Below are 23,804 nucleotides of genomic sequence, written 5' to 3'. Positions count from 1 at the left end.
GTGCAGGTGGAACAGACCAAGAAATGAGGCTGCTTTGCTGCTTAAGAAGTGACGCTTGCTCCCCAGCATGCCCAGAGCAGCAGGCTGAGGGCCTTTGCTAGTATCCTGTCCCTCTAACCATGGCATGTCATGTCATTCCACAGCTTGTCACAGGCAAGCCTGCTATTATCCCCTTACATTGCCACAGAATGGGTCAAAGCACTTCAGTCCCTGATAATAATAATCCTTAGCGCTTACGTTGCACTCTGCGTATCCTGAGCGTTTTACAAGTTACCTTGTGAATCCGCACAACAGCCCTTTGAGGGTGGAAAAAACAATCATCTGTGTCAGGCCACGCCTTTTGGGATGCGCCAATACAGGAGAATTTGGAGGCTTCAGCACTGGGAATGCCGGGATGACGTGGCTCCCCGGGGAAGGAGGGGCCGTGCCTCTGTGCAGAGGTGCACTGCAAGAAGGAAACTTTCAAACTGAGGGAAAAGGGAAAGGGTGCAGGTGGGCATAGAGCACCAGGGTGGCAGTTCTTGGTGCTGCCTGGTTATACACTTCTCCAGAGGAAGGTGACCTCCCAGGAAGAGGGGCTCGGCAGCTGTGTAAGGAGAGGGGAAGGATGTGCTTGTGTTGTGTGGGCTACAGGAAGCGGTTGGGAAGTAAGAGGAGGGAACAGAGGTGCTTTCCCATGCTAAGAAGGCCAAGAGCCCAATCCAGAAATGGGATAACAGAACTTACTTAGTGCTGTGAAGAACTTTGTGATTAAAATAGTTTGTTCAGAAGGCTAACGAAGGCCAAGATGTGACCTGCTGCCCTCAGTGTAAGGGGTGCTGGGAAGGCTGCCCTGACCTGGCTGCTGCTGTTCTCCATCAGTCCGAAAGCATTAGAAAACTGCTGAATGAATCCTTATTGATTGATTGATTGATTGAACAGTTACATTACTTCTGTTTGAAACGCAAATCCTGGGTTTGTAGAGTTGCCAGTTTTCATAACGGCTTCTGATAGATGCTCCACACCCTGGGCTAGACCTTTGCACCGAAGAGGTGCTGCTAAACATGTACAGCCTTGTTTGCTGCCACACAACACTGCACTTCTGCAAAGGTGAAGCTAAATATATCGCACTGACTCATGTTAAACCATGCAGGGCTGGTGGGCTTTATAGCTGCCTTTCATTTTAGGCTACGTGTAAAAAGCAATTTTGGTCTTTTAGAAAAGCAAATAACTGTAGCAATGGAAGCATCACGCAAACATACGCACCGCACAAAAGAGGCCAGATGATGGGGAGAGCACAGGCTGATGAGCTCTGCAAAAAACCCCCCAAACCTTGTATCTTCCCAAACCCCACATTTTGTGCTGAAAAAAAGAAGATTGTTCTGGGGAATGTGGACATGTTTTGGTTTTGAGTTTACGATCAGTGGTATTTTTAGGAAATACTCTATTTCAGCATTTACGAAGTCAGACCTATTTAGTGAGCCTTCAGATGAGGTGTGCTAATCCTTATTTCATCTATAGTATGGGTTTGTCCTCTCTTGTTTTATTCTTTTCCCCGCATTTGTCTGCTCCGCATCCTGTTTCCTGCGTTGGAAGGTGCCCAGTCTCCTGAAGACAGAGCTCCCTTTAGCCTGCTGGGGCTGGCCTTCTGCGGCTGGGAGGTTTCTGCCTGAATTTCTTCATAAGCTGATCAAGCTGCGTACTGGGAAGTTGTCATACTACAGAGAACTCTTAACTTTATATTGATTCCTGATGAAAGCCGATGGATTTCACAGGAAAAGAGTTTAAAATCTTTCCTGTGGGTAATTATTCCAAGACCAAATGAACTGTTTGGCATGGGTGAAGTATGAGATGTGTTTCTCTATTCCTGTAACATCAATACTTCTAAGTTGTTTGGGAACACTAATAAAACATTTCCCATGATATTTAACACTTCCATGCTGCTTTTATTTTCAGTGAATTGTGTGAACTTCTTTTATTTTATGTTACCAATGAGGAGGTTTTCTGGTAAAATTTTCTGTGGTCCTGTTTTGCCTCTTGCAGGGAAACTGATCTTTATTAATACCCAGACTTGTTTAGACATGCTCCCAGACACAAAGATGTGTGAATGTTCTGACTGTAGATACGGCAGGTTATTTTGGTTATATGCTGTCATATACAAAAGGGATATTGAGAGACCGACTGCAAAAACCAGGATGCTTACTTAGACCAGAGTTAGGTCTGCATTGCGGGAGGCACTTTAATCATGTCAGCTGCATGCACGTATGTGTATCCTTGCACAGTTTGGAAGCCTGCTCTGTAGTGCGGGGTGTGAAACGTGTCACTTAGCTTAAACTGGGCTTGTGTTGGTCCCTGGTTAGTCCTATGGCTCTCAGAGTAGCTGCAGCTAGTGGAAGTACAGCAAGATTTCAAACATGCCAGCGTTTCAGAGAGAATCCTACCTGACCTTTCAGCAATGTCGTTAGTTTTTAACTGATTTTCTTGGGTTGGTTTTCCTGCTGCCATTACTCAGCTGTAGGATGGCATATCACCAAGTTCCTTTTCTGTCTTTGATGGGCATGACGCACATTGATGTTAGTGGTAATTGTGTGTGTGCGCTGAGAACAAGATCCATCCCAGATGGTCCCTGAATGACAGGTTCCTTCCCTGGCAGTTTGTATCAGGTTCTTTGATCGTTCAATATTCACTGTTTCGAAAATGTAAAGCATTTTCAGGCTTACAAGTCTGCCTTATTACCACAGGACTGCAGTAGAGGAGCAGCAGTGAGATAAAGCAGAAGAGACTGTCACTGCTAGATTAAATAAAAGCTATTTATTGTGTTCTTGCACTGAAGCAGTAGGAGATTTTAATGTTTGAAGATCGCTGCCTTTAGCAGTAGTCTGTGCTGTTTTGATATAAATAAAAAACGAAACTGTCACATGTCTTAGGGTTGGTGCCCTTAGCCGTAACCTAAACCTGTTGTTCCAAAAGAAAAGAAGAAACCAGTAGCAACTGCACAAAAAAAAAGGCAGGCAGTAGATTTAATAAAACCTCTTAGCGCTGGAGCAGTGAGGAGAGCTGTCCTAAAGGTGGTGACCTTCAAACCACCCTGGTAAGAAGCTTCCTTAAAAACGCCTTGGCAGTGCCCTCAAGGTTAACAAACACAGAAGACTTAGGGTCAAAGGCAGAGTAATTATTAATGTTCTTCTCGTCAAGTTGCCCTGTTGTTTGGTCTCTTCATTTCACATGAAGGATATCTCACTGTGATCTTTTCTGCCAATCTCATCTATATTATGTGGCATTGAGACTGCTCAACTTTGAAGTAGTTCATCACAAGCAAGCACTTCAAAGTCCACATCAGAATCCTTTACAATCAGTTGGTAACACTACGCCTTGCCAGGTGGAGATGCTGGTGGCTTGGGTGTGAATGGCTTAATACCAATATTGAGGCTGATGTCAAGAATTCTGAATTCCTTTTGTTTGTTTTCCCAGGCTGATGTTTTTGTGCTGTGTGTGCTTATATACATCTATTTGACATTATTTGCTGTGGAGTCATGAGTCTGAAAGACAAGATCAAGTGACACATCGAATGCATCAGTCATAGGAAGCAAAAAACCACAAAAACAATGTTGGGGTTTGACAATTCTGCTAAATAGCTCTGGCCTTCTTTAATCCCGTCTGAAATGCTTGTTGATGGGTAGGTTTTTAACTGTAGTGTTCCTGCTTCGGAGAGGGATTTTCTGTTGGTATAGAGGAAGAAGGCAAGCAAAGATATCTGTAGGGATTTTTTCAGTGCACGTGTCTTGATTATCCTGGTCCGTTTGGACAGTTTGCTGTGGAAGTAACGGCTGTGCTGTAGACAGCTGTTTTGGTTTTGGATGGGACCAGCTTCGCTGGGTGTAGTGATCTTCAGGACTGAAAACTGATTGAAAGTTGACAACTCTGCCTTTAATGTTAGTAACTTTACTGTTTCATTTCTTGCATTGTTTTTTCCTTTTTGCCTCAGTTTTTCTGTTAGCCAGCTAACGTTGTTAAAAGCTGCCTTAGCAAGTGGCAGTTATCAGTGACCAACCAGTGTTGTTGCAGCACTCCGTACACATTGAAGGTGCTCAGGGACAGTCTTGCTCTTGGTTCCACTGCAGCTGACAGTCTGTCCTCATGGGAGTAGCGTTTCCTCCATTCTGAGCCCTCCTGAAAGCATCTCCCTTAGATTTCTCTGAAATACAGAATTTAAGGTTAATAGTAGTCAGTGCTATTAAAAGGGTTGCATTGTATATGCACATCCTCAGCAAAGGTCTTTTTTCACATCTTGAAAGCAAGATTAAGTTTTTAAAACCACTTTCTGGTTTCTTGTGCGTTGTCATTTCATTCGTATTCTGCAAAACCCTTTTCTGCCTGTAAGGTACCTCACATCAGTTCATAGCACTCTCTTTTCTCCCCAGTGCTGAGCCTCCTTTGAGCAGAAGCTATCTTCAGTTGAATTTTGCAGTGGTTTTTCATCCTGCCAGAATGTAGGTTGTAATCTTGAGCTTCCAGGAGTTAGGTAAATCTACATCTATTCTATTTTGGCACTTTGAGAGTGAATTGCCTCAGAAATATATTGCCTGTTGCCAGAATTTTGTAGATAAAGCAAAATTGCCTTTAAAATTTAAACAGCCTATGCGCCAATCTGTTTCTGTCCTTTTCCAGAATTATGATATGAAAAATTAGTGACATTTCTCATTCTATCACCATTACATGTCATAACGAATGGAATTGAATGAAGCAATCTCAGCATATTGTTTCACGCTTCAGCTTGTGAAATGTTTGAGCCTATCATCTTAAAACTGAAGTCCTGGTTTGGGTTTGTCTGCAGTCTTCAGAAATGGCAAAAGCTGAACGTCATCCTGACTGATGTCTGAAAATAATACTTCGTGTTTCCGTGAGCGGTGAACTGCTCCCAGTCAATCCGTTTTGGTCTGCTGGGGCTAAACACCTCTTTTCAAGATAATTTGGATTAGTATTGTATCACGACAATGTAGTTCTGTATCCTATAATGCGATTGTTATCCATCTTTGGGTGAAAGAGGACTCCTCCACCTTCCCTTCTCCCAGCTTGCTTTCCCTCATTTCTCCTTGTAAAAGCATAATCAAAATGTTCCCTCCATTCAGAAGTTATCTCACCTTTAAAATCACCTGATTATGTGCTTTATTCAGAGAAAAAGCTCAAGAAGATGAAGTAGTATTGTACAGATAATGGGTTGTGGCATCAGGCTGCAGAGTGGGGTCACACGTAACACCGTTGCCCTACTTACCTGTTTCACTGGCTAAAGTTTCACTTCTAGCTTTATTTTCTAACTGATGACATGTTAAGTGCTCAAAATGTCAGGTCAAAGGTTGAGGGCTAAAAATAACGCCAAGGTGTTATTTGTACCTGAGAAAGAACTCAGGGTGTTGTGTCTTGTGTTTTCTGGAGGTTTTTTCCTTTGTTTTTGCTTTGGTTTTTTGTTGTTGTTGTTGTTTTGTTTTGTTTTTAATGTAGCCTGGTTATGCAAATTTAATTTGGCATAAGCAGAGGTTATATTTTAGACAGACATTGCTTAAACCAAACCATTAAAAATAATTCTCACCACATTTAATGCTCTGTCCAAGGTATTTTGATTCTGGTTTGTTGTTTTCTTTTCAATGTGACGTTTTGTTTCTTTAAAGTTTAATGACATAGAAGAGCCCTCCGCCGAGCTGACTCGGCTGCCTGGCAGGACTACCCTGCTCTCCTTGAGAGACTATCTTGCTGCCTCTGGTAGGACTCCGTGTGCCAAGTCTTCCCTGGGGTTGTGGCAGTAAGAACTCATCCCCTGTCGCTGTTGTTCGGGGTGTTGTGTTTTGCTGTCCTTTCTCCTTCTTCAAATGTCGAGTGTGATCTTGGGTGTTTTGTTGTGTTTTCCATTCTCGCTGCCAAAAAGCAGGAAGAATAATATGCTAGAGGAGGGTCAGTCCAGTGTGTTAAAGCGAAACAATGGACTAATGTACTTTTGAAGACAAGAGCTGCTCTGAGCGTGGATGGAGCGCTCGCAGGGCAATGCGAGAGGACTCCGCTGCAGATGCTGAGGGAGCCCTTTGTTCCTCATCACCACCATCGCTGCTGCAAACACAAATATTCATTGCGGAAGAGATGGCAGCAATGTTTCAGCTTGCACAGAGGCAGCTGTGTCTTATTTAGGCAAATTTTTGAAAAGTGTTAAGTGTATGTGTACTTACAGAGTAATATAATAATGGATCCCTCATTCCGGAGCACACGAGTGAGTGCTGTGGAGAAGAGTATATCTTCATATTTTGTGATGTGGGGGAAGGTATCTCTAGGCTAATTAGCAACTTTATTCCTAAGGAGAAATTACTTCAACCTCATTTTTTTTATTACTGTCTTTGAAAACATGGAGCTTCCTCCTCTGCAGTGCTCTAAAGAGCCTAGAGTTTTCTGCCACTCCTGAGCTCCCGAGGAGGGACTAGGGGCTGCAAAACCAGCATATGCTTTCCGTGCTCTCACATGCGGCCTTCAGGGATGTGACAGAACGAGACGCCTTTGTTCCCATGTTCCTCTCTTGGCAACAGAGTTAGTTTTTTGTTGACAGTTTTGTCAGAAGTCGGTGGTACTAAGCTTGTGTTAGTTTCTTTTCTGAAAGCTTCTGTACTTGGGGAACTAAGCTAAAAAAAAGCTTAATCGTCACATCTCATCGGACTTGAACTTTCTGAGTCTTCATATATTTAATACGTGAAACAGAGCTGGTGATCTGCAAGTGAAAAGCTTGTTAGGTTGTTGCCCTTCTCTGGTGTTAGGCAGCTCCTGAAATCAGACCGGAAGTTTCATGTTTTAGAATGGTATACGGTTGTTCTGGGTTTTTTTTTTCTATTTGAAAGAGCACAGGAGGAGTAAAAGAGAGAGTAATACCAGTCCTGTGAAGAAATTCTTTTGGTTTTGACTCACTGCAGTAACTGTCTGTGTGAAAGGAGAATTGTTTGTTACTGGTTGTCCCATTTAAGCCTAGGTGTTATGCATGTGGTTGGACTTCTCCCACATCCTTCCACTATTCCTTTTGACCATGAACATCCATAAAACACACACCACCTCCTGACGTGCAGAACTACGGGCTGCCCCTCATGCACATCTGTCTACTGCCAGGGGGCTCTGGGAGGGAAAATGGGGAAGAAGCAAGAGAGTTCCTTCTTGCTTTCCCAGCTGGAAATCTTCATCGCCACTGCAAGCCGTCCCAGGCAGCACAGAGCTCCCTCGGGAGCGCACACAGCAGGCTTGACGGCCACTGCAATGAGTGGTCTCACTGGTGGGTGTTTCCGTTTTCCTGTGTCCAAGGCTGGCACCTCTGGCAGTTCAGCCTTTGGGACTACACACAACCCGGTACGATGCGGAATAGTTCTGCTTTCCCACGTCTTTCCCACTGAGACTGACAGCTTGGTGTATGGGAATGTGTGAACTGTGCTGTAGTCATTCGCACCTATCACATATGTTAAGTGGAAGTCGAGAACACAAAATTAGGTTGCTTTGATCTTCTTAACACTTTGTTATTAAGTTTAAATCAGTACCCAGCCATTTCAAGTAATTTCCTTTTACCGTAATGTGGAAGATCTGCTTCTACCAAAGCCTTCATTTGGCTCTTCCAGAGATGCGTGACGTAACCAGGGGCTCCTTTAGCCTATGGCTTTGTGCAACGCGAAGTAGACGCTGGAGTTGTGCTCTTATGTGGGGGCTTGGTGATGTTTTTGGATAGGTAACAGCTTGAGAGTAACAATGTGATCTGTAGGTTAGCTTCAGAATTTCATCATCTCAAAAATAGAACCCTAAATTTTCTGGAGGACCTTTAGGCTACAGAAACCACAAATAGTTTTTCCATGCATATTGCTTAGTTTCTGCTAAATAGCATTTACTGATGGCCTCGGCAGGCGTTTGGAGGCTGTGCAGATCTGTGCTGCCTGAACGTTTGCATGCCTGAATTTTCATTCACAGTTACCGTGCTGTAGGTTCAGCCTGGTCTGGGGCTTACCTATACTTTCTGTGTTCCAGCCCCAGCTCTGTAAAGCTTTGGGGTAAAATTTTATTCCTTCTTTCTCCACTTTCTAGTATGTAAGTTAGAGCTCACCCAGCTCATAGGTATTTTTAAATACCATTAATTTTAACTTCTTTTGCTTTGGAAGTATAAAATAGCGTATAAAACCCCTATGGTCTTTGTTTTAAAGGATTCAGGCTATACAAATGCTGATTTCTATCCTTGATATTTTGTAGTGCATTTATGAGTCACACAGTTCAGGTTTATGGGTAGAGCCTTATTTGAGATGAGAGAAAAATGTTTTAGTAGCAAATGGAGATTAATTTTTTTTTTAATGAGTAGAAATAGCTTCACAACAAAGGGATCGTCTTTGTTCCAGAGCTGCCGTTTGTGTCCTGAACAGCCCTGCTTGAATTTTTCAGGTTCAGAACAATTCTGGGAAAAGTTGGTGATTAGATCAGGAGGACGAAAGGTTTCTGTTGCTGATTCTGCTGTTGATTTCTCTATCTGTAAGATGACATTACTGATCTTTACTAATGAGCACTGATAATGTAGTGGAGCAATGTGCCACAAATTCGGGATAGCAGTAGCTGCAGAACCACGTAGTGCATAGTGATAGCAGGTACTTTACCGTAGCCGGGTTCTCTAGAGCAGCTTTGCTGGCTGGCTGGGCTGTCGTGGCAGCATCAGTCCTGGCTGAGCATCCTGCTGGCAGGCAGTCCAGCCAGCCATTCAGGCAGCTTGGTCACTAACAGCCTTGTTTCTGCCACGTGCATTTATGTTATTGCTGTAATGCTAACATTTATGGTGGAAGGGTTGTTGCCAAGTTGGGGACACAAAAATTAGCATCCTTGAGAGAACAGCTGGTAATTAACACATCTTTGTGTTTCAGAGATGAGCGAAATCAGTCAATCATTGTCAGTGGGGAATCTGGAGCTGGAAAGACTGTCTCTGCTAAGTATGCCATGAGGTACTTTGCCACGGTCAGTGGATCTGCCAGTGAAGCCAATGTCGAGGATAAAGTCTTGGCCTCCAACCCCATCATGGAGGTAAGAGAGCTACTACGCTAACCCCCACCCGCCAGCTGCAGTTGTTATTCTGGGGCTAACTTACCAAAATTTACCAGGAGGTGCTTTAGGCATCATTTTGTGTAGTATTTATGAAAGATTGAGAGAAGACAGGAGGTAAGGCTTCCGTATTGTTAGTGGGGTTCACATAACATTTTTATATGAATACTGCTTTAAATCTGTTCAGCTTTGTAATGCTGGTAGATCCCAGACCACTGTCCAAATGCAAGTGCAGAAGACTGTTTTTGTGTGTAAAGTTCCGAAGAGGCTTAAAACTTCCGGTCTTACCTACCAAACATGTTCATCACAGTGGGGACAGGTAGAGAATAATTTGAAGTGAAGAGAGTTCAATTTTAGAAAATGTATTTAGGGAAGATAGACTGAGAAAGCAGAGCTACATGAGATGCTCGCAGATTCTTTCAGAGCGGAAAAACACAGCAAAAGATGTCATTTTGCTATAATTAGCTCAGACTAAAGTTTCAGTTCCGGAAATTTCACTACCTGTAGTTAAGTCCCAAAGCCATTGGCTTGGGAGCGAAGGTGTGGGCCGTAGACTGTGAGGTGACATGTAAGCTTCAGATCTCCGTGAAGCGCAGGAGATGCTGTAATTCTGATGTCATGGCCAAGCAGAAAACATTTCTTAGGATCATCTGAGTTATTTTTTGCGTCTTTGCTTACATGCAGAGATTGAAGTTGTAGCTGAAGTTAAGGAACTACGTTAAGAAAACATTCACCAGAGAGAAGCAGTCTTGGGGGAAATCCTCGAGAGAAGGAGCCCTGTCCATAGGCACCCACATGCACGTGCTTATGGACAGCCTAGAAAAATGCACAGGACACCTGGTGCCTTGGCAGATGTATGGGTAGCATCTCTGTGCAACAGTGTGAAGTATTAGTGGGTAGGCATGAGTAAATGGAGTGTGTGCAGTGACATGCAAAATGCTGCCATTGTTTTCTTTCTCAGGTATTTTTAAAAATGAACTTTTATTCCTTCTTTCCTCCTGGCACGAGGAGTTCATGATACTCAATCTGTAGCTGCCCCATCACAGTTGTGTGTGTTCTGTCACAAGGTAATTGTGCCTGGTTTGTGGTGCTGTGTGGTGTTTTTAAACTGTTTTGTGGGATAAAACAAGCTGTGCTGTGCTGGGCAGTGGGCACTGCTGTTGAAGGATCCAGCTATAGGAGGAAGCCAGGGGAGAAGAGCCTTGTCTTGAGCTGCACCTCGCCCAGCGGGAGCAGCCTGGCCCCTGGGGAGCGACGGCAGTTTTTCAGGGGTGAGCTAATCCCAGAGTACTTTCACTGCTCCAGTGTTTGCCCACCAGCCTTGGCCATGTCAAGATCCTGTGCGCGGCTAACAGGACCGAACGCCCCTTCCACCTTCCTCTCCGTGCCACCATGGGGGTGGTACCTGGGACTACCCAGGCCTGGGTGGCCTTGTCCTCTCCACCTGTCAGCTACGGCGAGAGACTCCACAGGACGGGTCCGCAGTTTGCTGTGCGTTTGCTGGGTGAAATACAAACTGTCTACAGGTTTACCTGTGCCACTTCCTTTATTTGCTCTCAAAGCCTGCATCAAACATCCTTCGTATAACTCCTTGGACCACCCCCCCCCGTAAGCTGGCCATCAGCTTATGTCTGATTTAATTTCCAAAGCTAGAAAATTTAAATTGAGGACTGTTTGGTTTTATTCCGCTAAGCCCCAATAGTGATGATTTATTTTTGTTTCCTAGGGATAACAACAATTTTGTGAACCTGGGTGTATCTAAAATTTCAATTACTTTAAGCATTCTTATAATTGGAGGAAAGTTACCCTTTAACTTCAACCACTTCAACTTTAAATAAGCTTTGGAGTGAGCATTGTGAAATCTGGTCTTGAGACAGACTCTAGGACAGCAATTTTAATGTTTTGAATTCTTCAACTGATGAATCAGCAAAAACATAAATTAACCTATGTAGATTAGGAAGAAAATGAGTAATTCATTTTAGAAACAGGAAGCTTCTCGTTTGCGAAGTTTATTGTAAAATCTTAGGAGCAGAAGATAATTTTACTTTTTTTTAATTTCTATTTGGACAACCTAAGCATCAGCATTTTAGGAGCTACCATCATTAGTGTCAGAATTTCACATCATCTTTAGCTGCTGAGAACTCTGTAATATCAAGTGACCACCATAGTTTTCTAGCAGCTCTTTGAATAATTGGTTTGGTAGTCAGTCCCTGTATTCAAATGCAGAAATTCTCAAGTCTTAAAGCACATCTGTATATGCAGTTTTCTGCTTCTGCTTCTTTCTTACCCTGCATAGCTATGCGAATTACACAGCTTAGTATGTGCTCCGGTAAGCAATCTTACAGTACCAAAGACTTTCTTGACTCTTTTCATATGTAATAGCTTTCAAAGTAATGATAGGTTTCTGAGAATATTGTAATACTGTATTGCTGCCACCGACAACAACGTATGTCACAGTAGCAGTGATTTTAAAACACAAGAAATGCAGTTTTAGTACATTCAGTTTGATTGAATTCAGTGTTTCTTAGAGGTGCAGAGAAGTGATTTTTTTTCCCCTTGCATCCTTTATAGCAGCTGTTCCTCTGATGCCCACGTTGCCATCTGCTTGGTCAGGTGTGCGTGCTGCTGCTGGAAGGGGGTTTCTGGAGGTCTCAGCCCCGCGCTGTACCCGGCTAGCCCTGCCCGACTCACTGGCCTTTTGTTTGCAGATTTGGAATACTGATACTCAGCATCGCTGCTTGCTCTCATTTGTTTTTCCCAAGTTTTATTTCAGTATAGAGTTCCTATGGATGGCTACGTGAACTAGTAAACTAGGACACAGATACAACTCCCTGTTCTTCAGTTACAGAGCACTTCGGAGTTAGGTACCCATGGTGGCATACGATAAAAGGCAGTGTGCTGCATCTGTGATCCTCCACATGCCATGCCTTTTGACACAGAGGTACCTTTAGGATTTGTTTGGAAGGTGAATTGCTATACGATGTCTGAAACGTGATCTAATTGAGAAGAGAAAGTGCTTCTCTTTGAAGTTCAGCACGTTGTGATTTGCATGCCTTGATTCTGATCTGTCCACCTGGTACCAGTTGTGAGGTGTCTCCTAACGGTGATGCAGAGGTGCACCCAGACTCTTTAGGAACCACAGTCATCATTTGCCCTGGGCATCCCAAGACCACGTACTATAAAGGAAACGCATTAAATACTGTTTATTGTGTGTGTGGAGCTGTATTGAATTAAACTAGGAAAGTTAGGCACTCGAAGACTGCCTCTGAGTCAGTAACCAAGCTGCTGTGGAAGGGATTCACTTTCAGGCAAGTGAGTCTGTGCATGTTAATTTTTAGATTATATTCAGGCACACATTAAGTATTTTGTAATAAGTTTGGCAATGTGGTTGATGATAGAGTAAGAATAACAATAGTAAACTGTCAGCCAGACAGAACACAGGAGCCGTTTGCTGGACGAGGAGTTTACGATGGGTCGACTTACAGAGCTTGCAGGTGCTCTACGTATGTCTGCACACACACCTGTATTAGTATAGACAGTCTGAAATACGCGTTACGGTTTTATTAAGTCCTTAGAAGAAATCTGGTTGTATGTAAGCGTTCTGTAGGACTCATTAATTTGTTTTAAAAGACCTTAGAGAGCAATAAAGGATTTATAGCTGGAAAATTAGACTATGTGGAAGTGAAATCATTGCCGGGAAGATCAGCTCCGGATCTTGCATTAGTGAAATAACCATATTTTAATGTAACTTACTGACCAGGTGGAAGTTGTTCCTTAATAAATTCTTGATTATTCTGAGACCAGGACAAAATTAATGTTGTTAAGTGTTTATAAGCCATGTAGATGGCAAAATAGCTTTGATAATCTCTAAAAGCTGTTTAACCTTTACAGTATTCCCTTTTTTTCAGTCTATTGGAAATGCCAAAACTACGAGGAATGACAACAGCAGTCGCTTTGGGAAATACATTGAAATTGGTTTTGATAAGAGGTATCGAATCATTGGTGCTAACATGAGAACTTACCTCTTGGAAAAATCAAGAGTAGTGTTTCAGGTAATACTGATGCGATCTTCTTGTATATTTGTGTGACTATGCTCAAAAAAAAAAAAGCCATTGCTTGCTGATACTAATTATCTCTCCCAAGAGATGACTGTAATGGTGTATTTGTAATACAGCACGTGTGGGGAGCGGGGAGAAGGGGAAACCCAAGTCATCCCTTCCTGATATGAATTATTTGTAGTTGTAAAACGTGTTATAAGAGGCTGTGTGTTTAAACATGAAATACTGCCAGCGCACCGCTGACCATGGTGTTATAGAACAGGGCTTCAAAACCCGGCAGACACCACTCCTGTGGGTTGTAAAGCTGCTGTCTTAGCTCACTGTCAGCCTCTTGCTAAGAGCCGCTGCTTTCATAAAATTATGAATGAGTCTTAATTGCCATTATTTAGGCAAAACAAGAATATGCAAGTTGATCTTTCTTGAACTCTTCGTTTTGGTACATCCCATCCACAACCTTTTTATCTGGCGCACCTCCTCTCCGTCTTTGCCTACCTCGTAGTCAGGAAAAATGAACTTGCCCTGGCTGTCTGAAGGTATAAACCAAATAATTACAGTTTGCATTATGTAGGCGTGTTACATGAAGTACTGTTGTATAGTTCAGAAATGAGAGACATCTTGCACATGTTTTAGCTGGAAAAGAATCTTTTTCTTTTTTTTTTTTCCTTTGTGTTTTGAAGTTATGAAATTTAGAGCACTGACGTTCAGGATTATGGTGTTGCTCATGAGTCATAACCTTCTGAGCTGTGTCTGTCCTTCATTTTAAAATTCCAGCTTTGCCTTGGCAAGAAAGATATTCCCTTCTCCAGCTCACTATAAATGCTGAGGCGAGCGGTGTTAGTTATTTTTGGAAAATGAAAAGCTTTTAAGTATGATCATTTCACCCACCCATAGAATCCTGATCTATATTTAATAGTAATCCACAGTTCTGAAAAGTGAAATCACACATTTTTTTGAAACGAAAATGTCTGCATGCTTCCTGCTGTTGAAAATGGATTAAATTAATCAAGAAGGAAATGCTAATTTATCTTTCCCTTTTCTGTGCGGCTTCTATACTCTTAATGCAACGCTAGAGAAACCATTAGACATAGTGGTTCTTTTCTACTCATGGATGTTTCTGGCACTTGTTAAGTTGTGAAAAAATAATAAATTCCTTTCTTTTTAAAGGCAGAAGAGGAGAGAAATTACCACATCTTTTACCAGCTTTGTGCCTCCGCAGCAGTACCTGAGTTTAAAACTCTGCGATTAGGTATGGAACTCACATTCGTTGTCTTGTGCAATTGTAGGTGCAAAGCAGCATCGTGGAGTTTTTTGAGCTGTAGAACCAAAAGAAGAATTGCTGGCTTTTAAGTTCTAAACTTTTAAACCTTCAAATATATTGAAAAAATATAAAATATATTGAAAATAACTAAAATGGGTCATCTCTGACTTTGTATTTTTGAGATAAAATGGAAGTATCAGATTTGTTTATTCAGCATACTCTAATACACTGCAGTTGTACCTACTAGGACTAACTGTGTCCTGGATTCCAGAGTAGCTTTCCAGTGGCAAGAGTGAAGTTCTCTTCTCTAGGTTCTTTGAAACCTTTTTTCCATGGCTCCAGCTACTAGATAATTTTACCATGAAAAGAATTTTACCTGAAAAGCTTATTTTGCCTCCATATGCTTTCCCTTGGGCTGTTACCAACAACCTACTTTACCATCTCTGCGAACCTGGTGATGACAAAACTGATCAGTGAGATTTTTCATTTTTCAAATTAAAATGTTGATAAAGCAAAGGTTTCTCATTTAACAGGAACTGCTACTTTGTAGAAGAAAGGCCTCATGATCAGCTTGGTCCAGGTCCTTGGTCCTCATCATTTTTGAAATTCAGTATAAATCTTGGAGCTTCTTGAATATTTTAAAAAGTTGGCTTCCTAGTGGGAGCACTGCACAGCCTGTCAGTGCTGCTTCTGAAATACCATTCTGGTTTTAGAGCGTTCCTTTGCTCTTCTACGCCATCCTGGCACATTTAGGCTTCACATCTGCTGACACAGGAAAGGACGGACCTGATGTAATTATAACTAGAGAAGCCATTTAGCAGGCTCGTCGTTCAGCATTCTTGAGCCTTTGCAGGTCGGAAGAAGAGGGGTCTGTTACTGCAGCTGGAAGCATGGCCACTGAAACCAGAGGAATTCACACAGCGCCCAGGAGAGCTACTGCTCGCCCCGTGAAGCCCAGGGCTGTCCCCCGGAGTGCCATTGGAAGCTGCTAGTTCTCCAGCCACAGCTTCTCGGCCAGAATGGATCACAGATACTCATAAGACTAAACCAGACAGTAAATTAGAAATGAGAAGAAAATGGGCAAAATATAATTTTTTTTTTTTTCAATATCCTGATGCAATTAAGAGCCATTTAATTCCAAAGTGCTGTTGCTGTCAGCCCTGCACCTACCACCCGGGTGGTTGGCTCGGACTTGCAGAATAATTGCTTCCAAAGTGATTATTCCACAGGTGTGGAAGTCTGAACCAAGGTTAGCTGAAGAATATGCTTGAGGGCCTATTGTAGGAACCAGGTAGCTTAAGAATACTTATTTGCACTGTTAAATCCTCAAAAAATTCTCCTCCAGAATAAGTGGGTCTTAGGAGCCAGAAGGCAAAAGTAAACTGACATATTTTGAATCATGGATTCTGCCAAGAGCTGTTACGCAGCTTTACAGATGTGCTGAGAATTTCTGCATCGGTGTGTGTAAAAGATTGGTTTTTTCTCTTACAGGGAATGCAAATTTCTTTCACTACACAAAGCAAGGTGGAAGCCCTGTGATTGATGGTGTCGACGATGCTAAGGAAATGGTAAACACCAGGCAGGCCTGCACTTTGCTAGGTAATTTGTAGAGCACAGTCATATCCCAGATCAGTTAACACTAGCAAGTGTTTTCTACATTGTTTATGTATATTTTCTTTATATTCTGCTGTGATTAAAAACAGGAGAGTTTGATAAACTTTGGCGCTGAGGTACTTCTACTCTGCATTAAGAAAATATTTAAACTGCAGTAGCATCACATGCCTGCGTCAGAGGGGCATGAGTAAATGGTGGATTCCCTTGGTGTAGCACGTACAGTGTTGGAGGTCACTGACAAAGCACTTGGCAACAGCAAAGAAAATAGTTCGTTTTAATGGGTTGGGGCTTTTTTTCATCTGGTAATACAATGTTTGTAATAGACGCAGAGACAAGCAGTACCGTCAAATACCAAAGTCTCTGAGGAAAACACCCAGTGGTCACTGTTTTTCCTCCTCTTAGTAAAATTTTTCATCAGCTGCATCTTGTGGTCTTTATTTCTCTCTCCATTCAAAACATTTTATTCATCATTTTTCAGGGATTAGTGATTCCTACCAGATGGGAATTTTTCGAATCCTTGCTGGCATCCTTCACCTGGGCAACGTGGAGTTTGTGTCTCGGGATTCTGACAGCTGCACTATTCCTGTGAGTAGTAGATGAGCGGAAGGGCATGGTTTCTACTCCGACAGTTCTGCTTTCTGCTTGTCTGTGGGGACCTCTTCTGAAAAAGAGTAACAATATAAAAAAGCGAGCGATGTGTTTATTTCTAATTTGTTTTCACAGTGCTTTTTGCCTATGGATTCACTCTTCTCAGTTTAGAGGCTTTAGACAGTGCTCTGCATGTGATAACAGTGGCTGCGTGAATTTCGTTTCAAAACTGTAATTGATTTGTCCTAGAAAAGTCTACCAGGCAGGCTAGCTTTGAAGTCCTGGGCAGGTGTCTACATCTTCATATTCCTACATGAACACATTCCCTGCCTACACTAAATGCTTTGCAGGATGGGGGTTAAATCACAGAATCGCAGAATCCTCTGGTTGGAAGAGACCTTTAAGATCATCGATCCAACTGGGTCCAGCCATCCTAAACCATGTCCATGAGCAATTGCCAAAATGGCCTAAATAATTGCAGAGAAAATGCTTCTCGAAGTCTTGTGAGGCGCCTGGTCATGAGCATAGAATATACAGATACGATTTGTGCAACTCACCAGAGTGTTGTGGCGTCACCAGTCATTTTTTACCCTGGTGGAGGTCAGCAATCAGGATTGCATAGTCCAGTATGAAAAAACCCTCCTCATTCAGTGAAAACCACGGCTTCTTACTAAAGTCCGTATTCTGGAGGTGAGAAAGAAAAAAGATGTGGCTGGTTACATTTCTCTGCATGGGAGTCACATGTGACCAGTTTCTCCTTTTGCTTTCCTGGAATGTCTGCTGCTGGGCTCTCAGCCTTCATCTTTCTCTTTCTTCAAATAGCAGCAACAGCTGCAGGGTTTTTTCTCATTGTACTGTGTCACTTTCTCAAGAATCTGCAGTAGCAGTTTCTGGAGCTAACTCGACAGGTCCTTCATCGGGCCACAGATGATCAGCATGCCTGGTCTGACACCTTCTGTCCAGGGCACCTAGTGGAGAGCTGTTGTGAAACCACAGCAATAGTCTGGCTCTTTGGGGTGTCTTGCAAAGGTTTTGGCTACAAAGAAAGCGTCATTTAAGGATGACAGGTAGAAAGCTGATGAGCCCCAGGACACGGTGAGCTAGGCTGTGTAGTAATGGGCATCTCTAGTGCAGGAATCCCACTGACTGAGCTAGTACAAAGCTGAGCAAGACCTTGTGCAATCCTGTCCTGATGTGGTAAACATCTAGCAGGCAATGTCTGCTTAATGGAATCCACTGCCCGAGCTGTGCTGTTCTCTGGCAATAGCCGTGTCACCATGCAGACTGGTCTGCTGGGGAAGAGCTGGCGTGGTGGTGCTTCAGGGAGCTCAGTGAAGTGCTCTGCATGGTGCTGTATTAATTAATCAATTTGTTTAATGTCAGCTTGAATAACCCTAACGTGACACTCTTCCGTGCAGTGTTCATTGTTATTATTATTATTACTTATGTCACTCCAAAAGTAATGCCTCCTATTTCCATGTAGTTTCCATGGAAACTACAACAGGTACAAAGAGCACACTAACACTGTGTGATAGAGCAAATTCTCAGCTACAAACCACTATTTTTTTACATAGTCACTACCATCGGCTGTGCATTGTCACCAGCCATGAACGAGCCTGCACACAGTGCTCATAACAATCTGCACCAGTGGAGGGGACCCACCATCACTGTCACCGCCGCTGGCATGTGCCACTCGCCCCCCTCACTGCACTGACACCCACTGTTTGTCTCTGTAAACGTTCAGCAAGTGTCACTAATGTAAATGGGTGCAGTGGGTGAATTCAGTTACGCTCCTCTGCTCCATAGGCACTGCCAGGTCAGACGCCGTGTTGTCAGACGGCCCCTCTCCTGCCGTCTGTCCCAGTGCAACAGAACTTAGTGGAATATTGGCAGGAAGGTTCAGCCTCTGCTGCCACACCACTAGCATCTGCCTCTGACGTCGTGGGCTGACATAATGAAACAGGAGGCAGTACTTTCAGAGTGGATCTTGTATTATTGTAACTACTTCATTACTGTCTTCTGGGCCAGTTAAACCGGTATGGCAAAACCGAAGGAAGACATGCTCAGTTAACTGGATTTTGGAGACGTACCGGCACGGCCGTGGGACCGTGTGCTGTAAGGACTGCAAGAAGCCTCAGGGAAGTCAGAAGGATGTGGAAATAGAAGGATAAAGCTGATGTACCCTGAAGCTAATGGCATGTAGGAGCAGTCCTCTGTAATCTGTCCTTGTCAGGCCACTGCTTGTCAGTGTGCCATTGAGCCACCGGCTGCCAAGTGGACGTGATGTGGAAGTACTGTTAGGGGAGTTCCTTAGCGGGAGAGATCTATCTGTCCTCCTTGATCCTCCTTCTAGCTATCCGGTTGCTTGTTAGTCACAAGGTGCAGTATCTTACCTCACTGAGTGCTGGACGGACTGCACAGATTTTTATGCAGAAATCTTACGTACCCATCTCAGTGTACAGGCCTTGGTAGTTGATTTTACCCAGTTAAACAAAGGTAAGCTTCTTCACTCGTACAGTCCAATTTGAGAGCTAGAGAACCTCATTTATGTGCTCCAATGTCTTAATGTTTGTCTCCAGAATTCACCGAGAAAGTACCGTGTTAAGCTCTGAGATCAGAGCACTAAAGAAAGCCCTTCCATGCTTCTTCCACTTCGTTCTTGGCTTGGGGCTGTGATGCCTCATTGTCCATCACTCCCTGCTGTGGGTGTACACGAGAGCATCGCTCTGTCCATTCTGTCCCCAGCACACAGCTGATGTCCTGTCCTTTGCATTCCTCTAGCTTCTTCATTCAACGCTGAGACAGTTAGTTACAAGAATTCAAAATGCCAGGTCCGTTCCCGAGAAGCCAGGTGATGCATTTTTGCGAAGGTTGCAGGTTCCCTGTGTGGGGCTTTTTGGTGAATACAAGTACAGGAAAATGCCTTTTGGGAAAATTGTGATTCACTAATTGACTTCAGCGATGCGAATGTGCTAAGTGGGTAGGGAACTTGTTATGTTTTGAAGCAGGAAACACTGAGGAAGCTGCTGTTGCTGCTTATTGTTGGATCACTGCAGGCAGGAAGTTCTTCTGCTTGTGTGATTGCATGTGTGCTATTAGTAATACTGTGTCAGGACCTAACGAGAGTGTTTTTGTTAGCCCAAGCATGAACCCCTCACCATCTTCTGTGACCTCATGGGCGTGGAGTATGAAGAAATGGCCCACTGGCTTTGCCATAGGAAGCTCGCAACTGCCACCGAAACCTACATCAAGCCAATTTCTAAACTTCATGCTATCAATGCCAGAGATGCACTTGCCAAGCATATCTATGCTAATCTCTTTAACTGGATTGTAGACCATGTGAACAAAGCCCTTCACGCTACTGTAAAACAGCATTCTTTCATTGGAGTGTTGGACATTTACGGGTGAGTCTTTCTGTCGGAGGTATGACACCTCTTACGTAAGTATCTTACTGCAAAGCGTCTTTATCTTGGAGCACTGCGTGGATTACCCAATAAAAACCAAACCCTTAGCGGCCGCTTGTCACAGCTGAAGGAAGTAGGTGTTTAGTTTTGACACGCTATCTAAGATCTTTGTGTTGACTTTCAGGTTTGGCATTTATAGCGGGATTTCAGATTTTGCTGTGGTAGTTCCTTTATGTATTGCATTGTGGAAAGATACATGAAGGAATTGGCACCTTCTGGTTCCCCCAGGGTGGCACTTCTAGAGAGGACAAAGATAACGAACCTGCTCTCCAGGCACATCAGTCTCATCCCTGCTTCAAGAGGGAGCATCACTGAAATGCCCATGTACTGCAATTTGCCATTTCTGTGTGTACTTTGTTGCTCGTTTGTCATTTTTTGTCCCTGGAATAATGCAGTGAATTTGACTGGGGGGAGGGAATTTGCAATTGTGGGTCATTTAATCGTTTTTTTTTCACTGCACTAGTAATTCCGATTATCTGAATATTTTAGATTTGAGACATTCGAAATCAACAGCTTTGAACAGTTCTGTATCAACTATGCCAACGAGAAGCTGCAGCAGCAGTTCAATATGGTAAGCAGGAAATGACTGGCATTTCCTCTTCCCTTTCCCCGCACCCAAGTCCATTCTGCTAATTGGGTCCCCAGTGGTTACGATGAATTCCTTCAGCCTATTAACCAGCTGTCCTGCCACGGGTTGTGGGGGATGGGGAAGGATCGACCATCCCCTAGAAGAAGATTTTATGACTAACTGCTGCTCTGGGACTGTTTGAAATTCTGATCACAGTGACAGTTATAAGACAGAAGCAGTGCCTGGCAGGTAAGACCTCGAGGTTGCCTGTCAGTGAGGGCAGCGTGTGGATGAAGTTGGAGTTGACTGTGTCTCCATAACCTCCAACGGGAGCCCGTGCACGGGCAGCAGAGAGCAGGGCTTCGCTGCTGGGAACCTGCCACCCGCGCTTCCTCTCCTGGTATCACTTTGTGAAGGTTCTCAGCCGTATTCTGAGCTGGTGACTGATGTGTGGCAAGAGGCGCCTCTTCCCTCTTCTCCAGAGAGATCACGATTCTCTCTCTCCTCACCCTTAGTGACGTTTGTAATTACACATCTTACCTGCATAGTGATGAGGCAAGTTATTTATGCCAGGTCTGTTGCTAGGCTGTGCTGCAGTGTGGGAACAGCTTTGAACTCTCTTTATGAGCCTACTTCTGTGGCAGTGTGCGCTCGCAGTGCCAGAACCCCTGCACCGGTGTTCATGCCTGCAGCCGGGGTGCGTGTCGGTGGTAAGCCGGGTGCTGGAGTGGAGACTGGGCTCTCCAGCCCTGGCACGCCCTTCCTAGGCTGGTAATGCCATGGCTGGCTTCAGCTCCGTGAGCGGGCTGTCATCACTGCTGCCTACAAGGTATCCGGGTGTTTTCTCAACTCTACAGCAAAACTCTAGTCGCTGTAATAATTGTATTTGCTTCTTTAGTGAGGACGGCTGTCCCTGTGCTCCCCTCCTTGCAATGTTGTTGCCAGCGCTCATCTCACAAGGGTTGGTGCAACAGGGCTTTTGTGTTGGTGCCCCACCAAGCTACCAAACCCAGCGGTGGTGGATGTGGACTCACTGGGCTGCCGTGGAGGTACACGGGGTAGAACTTGTTTTAAATTAAAGTCCTGTGTGTGGTGGCAGCCAGCAAGTGTTCCTTCATGTGCTGGCAGGACGGCTCAAGCTGCGGGCAGGCTGCTTGGGCACTGTCTGATGCCACTCGCGTCTCCACAGCCTGCCTGGCCCCACAGCCACCCCTCCCCTGCCGGGCCACCCACAGCCCATGAGGAAAATGATGTCCAATGACATTTTTCACCACATAGTTGCTAATTCCTTTACAGTGGAGAAATGGTTTGACGTTTTCTTTCAGGATTTAGGTTGGATGCGACTCGCCAATAAAGCGCTACCATTGGCTTTCCTGTCAGGATTTAACTCTGCGTGTAACGCGACTGTTAAGTGCTGGGGTGGGAATGGCTCCCACGGGCAACGTTAAGGGGCGCTGCTTTGGGAAGGATGGCGTTAAGCTGATGAAATAAAAGGCATAAACCTCTTTGTCAGGGTAGTTTTCTGCCATCTGGCAGAGGCGTGCTAGAGAGCTGCGAGGCATTTGTGGGCTTGTGCACAGAGCTCAGGGCAGCTGAGGCTGCTTCCACGAACCCCAGTGGTCGAGGTGGCCCCCTGCCCCCAGCGCTGCTCTTTGCTGCTGCTGTGCAGGGTGTACTCTGAGTTCAGTTCTGCCTGCCAGAGCAGTTAATATGCATTAAAATTTAAATGGGAGGTAAAACAGCCTTTAAAATGACTGGAGTCAGCAGTCTTTCTGTTTTCAAAGAGTGCTTGTGCCATTAAGACTGCGGTTTGCCTGTTTAATATCTTAGTATTTCTTTTTCCTGAAGTTTTAAGTCATCTCCTATGCACATTTCATTAAAGCTGTGCAGATTTTTTGGTGATAATATTTTTGAATAAATACACAACTACATTGTTACTGATCTCGGTACCAGATAAACCTTCAGCGAAATTTTGCGTAACAGATTTCTTGTGCTAGTACTCCGAGAGTCATTCTTGCAGGTTTTGGCCGAAGAGTATATTTTAATGCAATGCGTCATCTTAGAAAAAAATCAGTAGCCATTTAAGAGAAAATGGAGCTCTTGTTCTTTTACACGGAAACGCAGAAGTATTTGAGTGAGATTTTACTTGAAATAGAGCAGTATTAATAACTTCAAAATCATAAATGCATGGCACATCCTCTTGATAAGCTTTTCTGGGTTTTGTGGGGTTTTTTTTCTGTAAAAGAGCTTATAGTGATTGTGGGACAATGTAGTAAAAAGATAGGAGAAGATAGACCTTATTTGCCACGGGTGAGCACTTTAATTTAGTCTGTTGTTTTTAGGCCAGGAAAAAAGGTTAATTTATTTTTCATACACTTACTTGTTAGAAGGTTTATTCAGTTGAACTAGTGTGTCACTTGATAGCTTGGATTAATGTGCCAAGATGAATTCAAGTGAGAGTTCGATGTATTTATTCTGCATTTTATTTCACAGAAAACTGTTCTCTATTTGCCTTCTAGCATGTCTTTAAGCTGGAACAGGAAGAATATATGAAGGAACAAATACCATGGACCTTGATTGATTTCTATGACAATCAGCCTTGCATCAACCTCATAGAGGCCAAAATGGGAATTCTGGATCTGCTGGACGAGGAGTGCAAGGTGTGTGTTCAAAGGCTTGTACAAGGAAAGAGGTCATCAGCTGTCTGGCTTCTGGGGCCTCACAGGGAAAAGTCATCTGGGTACAGCCATCACTCTGACACTGTTTTCGAAAGGATTTGCAGAACATACAAACAGAATTGGCAATTACAGGAAGAAGTTGTGGGGTTTTTTTTTCCCTCCCCTCCATTGTGTGTCTGTACCTGTTTCTGGGTCTCTGATCAACCTTTGTTATGACTTTCTCTTTCCTGAGTGCCTCAAGTGCAGTCTTTGGTCCTGTCAGATTTCTCCAAATTTCCTCTTGCTTAGTGACTCACCTTTTGTCTTTTATCTTAGTTTAATTTATGCCCAACCATGTATGGGGGATGGCATCTGGTGTTTACTGCAATGCAACCCCAGCTTGGGGTTCTTGTGTATCACGTGGCATCTGTGATACAAGTGATCTCTGATGGGGGTGGATGAGTTCTGACCTACTGAGACGCTGCTCAGTCAGATAATGTACCTCCTGGGTTCCTGCCTTCAGGTGCGTGACGCTGG

General features: G+C 43.8%; 1 protein-coding gene across 1 annotated transcript in view; it reads left to right on the top strand.

The window, feature by feature from the left end:
* Positions 1–23,804, top strand: part of MYO5A (myosin VA (heavy chain 12, myoxin)) — a gene marked incomplete at its 5' end in the record, with an annotated part of 98,530 nt that overhangs the window by 32,398 nt on the left and 42,328 nt on the right. The window contains 8 exons of the mRNA XM_010132528.1: positions 8,886–9,042; positions 12,969–13,112; positions 14,283–14,364; positions 15,868–15,975; positions 16,469–16,575; positions 19,717–19,982; positions 20,532–20,613; positions 23,130–23,270. Coding sequence (XP_010130830.1) covers positions 8,886–9,042; positions 12,969–13,112; positions 14,283–14,364; positions 15,868–15,975; positions 16,469–16,575; positions 19,717–19,982; positions 20,532–20,613; positions 23,130–23,270 — 1,087 coding nt within the window. The remainder of the gene's footprint in view (positions 1–8,885; positions 9,043–12,968; positions 13,113–14,282; positions 14,365–15,867; positions 15,976–16,468; positions 16,576–19,716; positions 19,983–20,531; positions 20,614–23,129; positions 23,271–23,804) is intronic.

The sequence above is a fragment of the Buceros rhinoceros genome, unplaced genomic scaffold (assembly GCF_000710305.1).
Source record: "Buceros rhinoceros silvestris isolate BGI_N320 unplaced genomic scaffold, ASM71030v1 scaffold19093, whole genome shotgun sequence".
NCBI lineage: Eukaryota > Metazoa > Chordata > Aves > Bucerotiformes > Bucerotidae > Buceros > Buceros rhinoceros.
The sequence above is the reverse complement of the archived record's forward strand: the minus strand, read 5'-3'. Positions and strand labels throughout refer to the sequence as shown.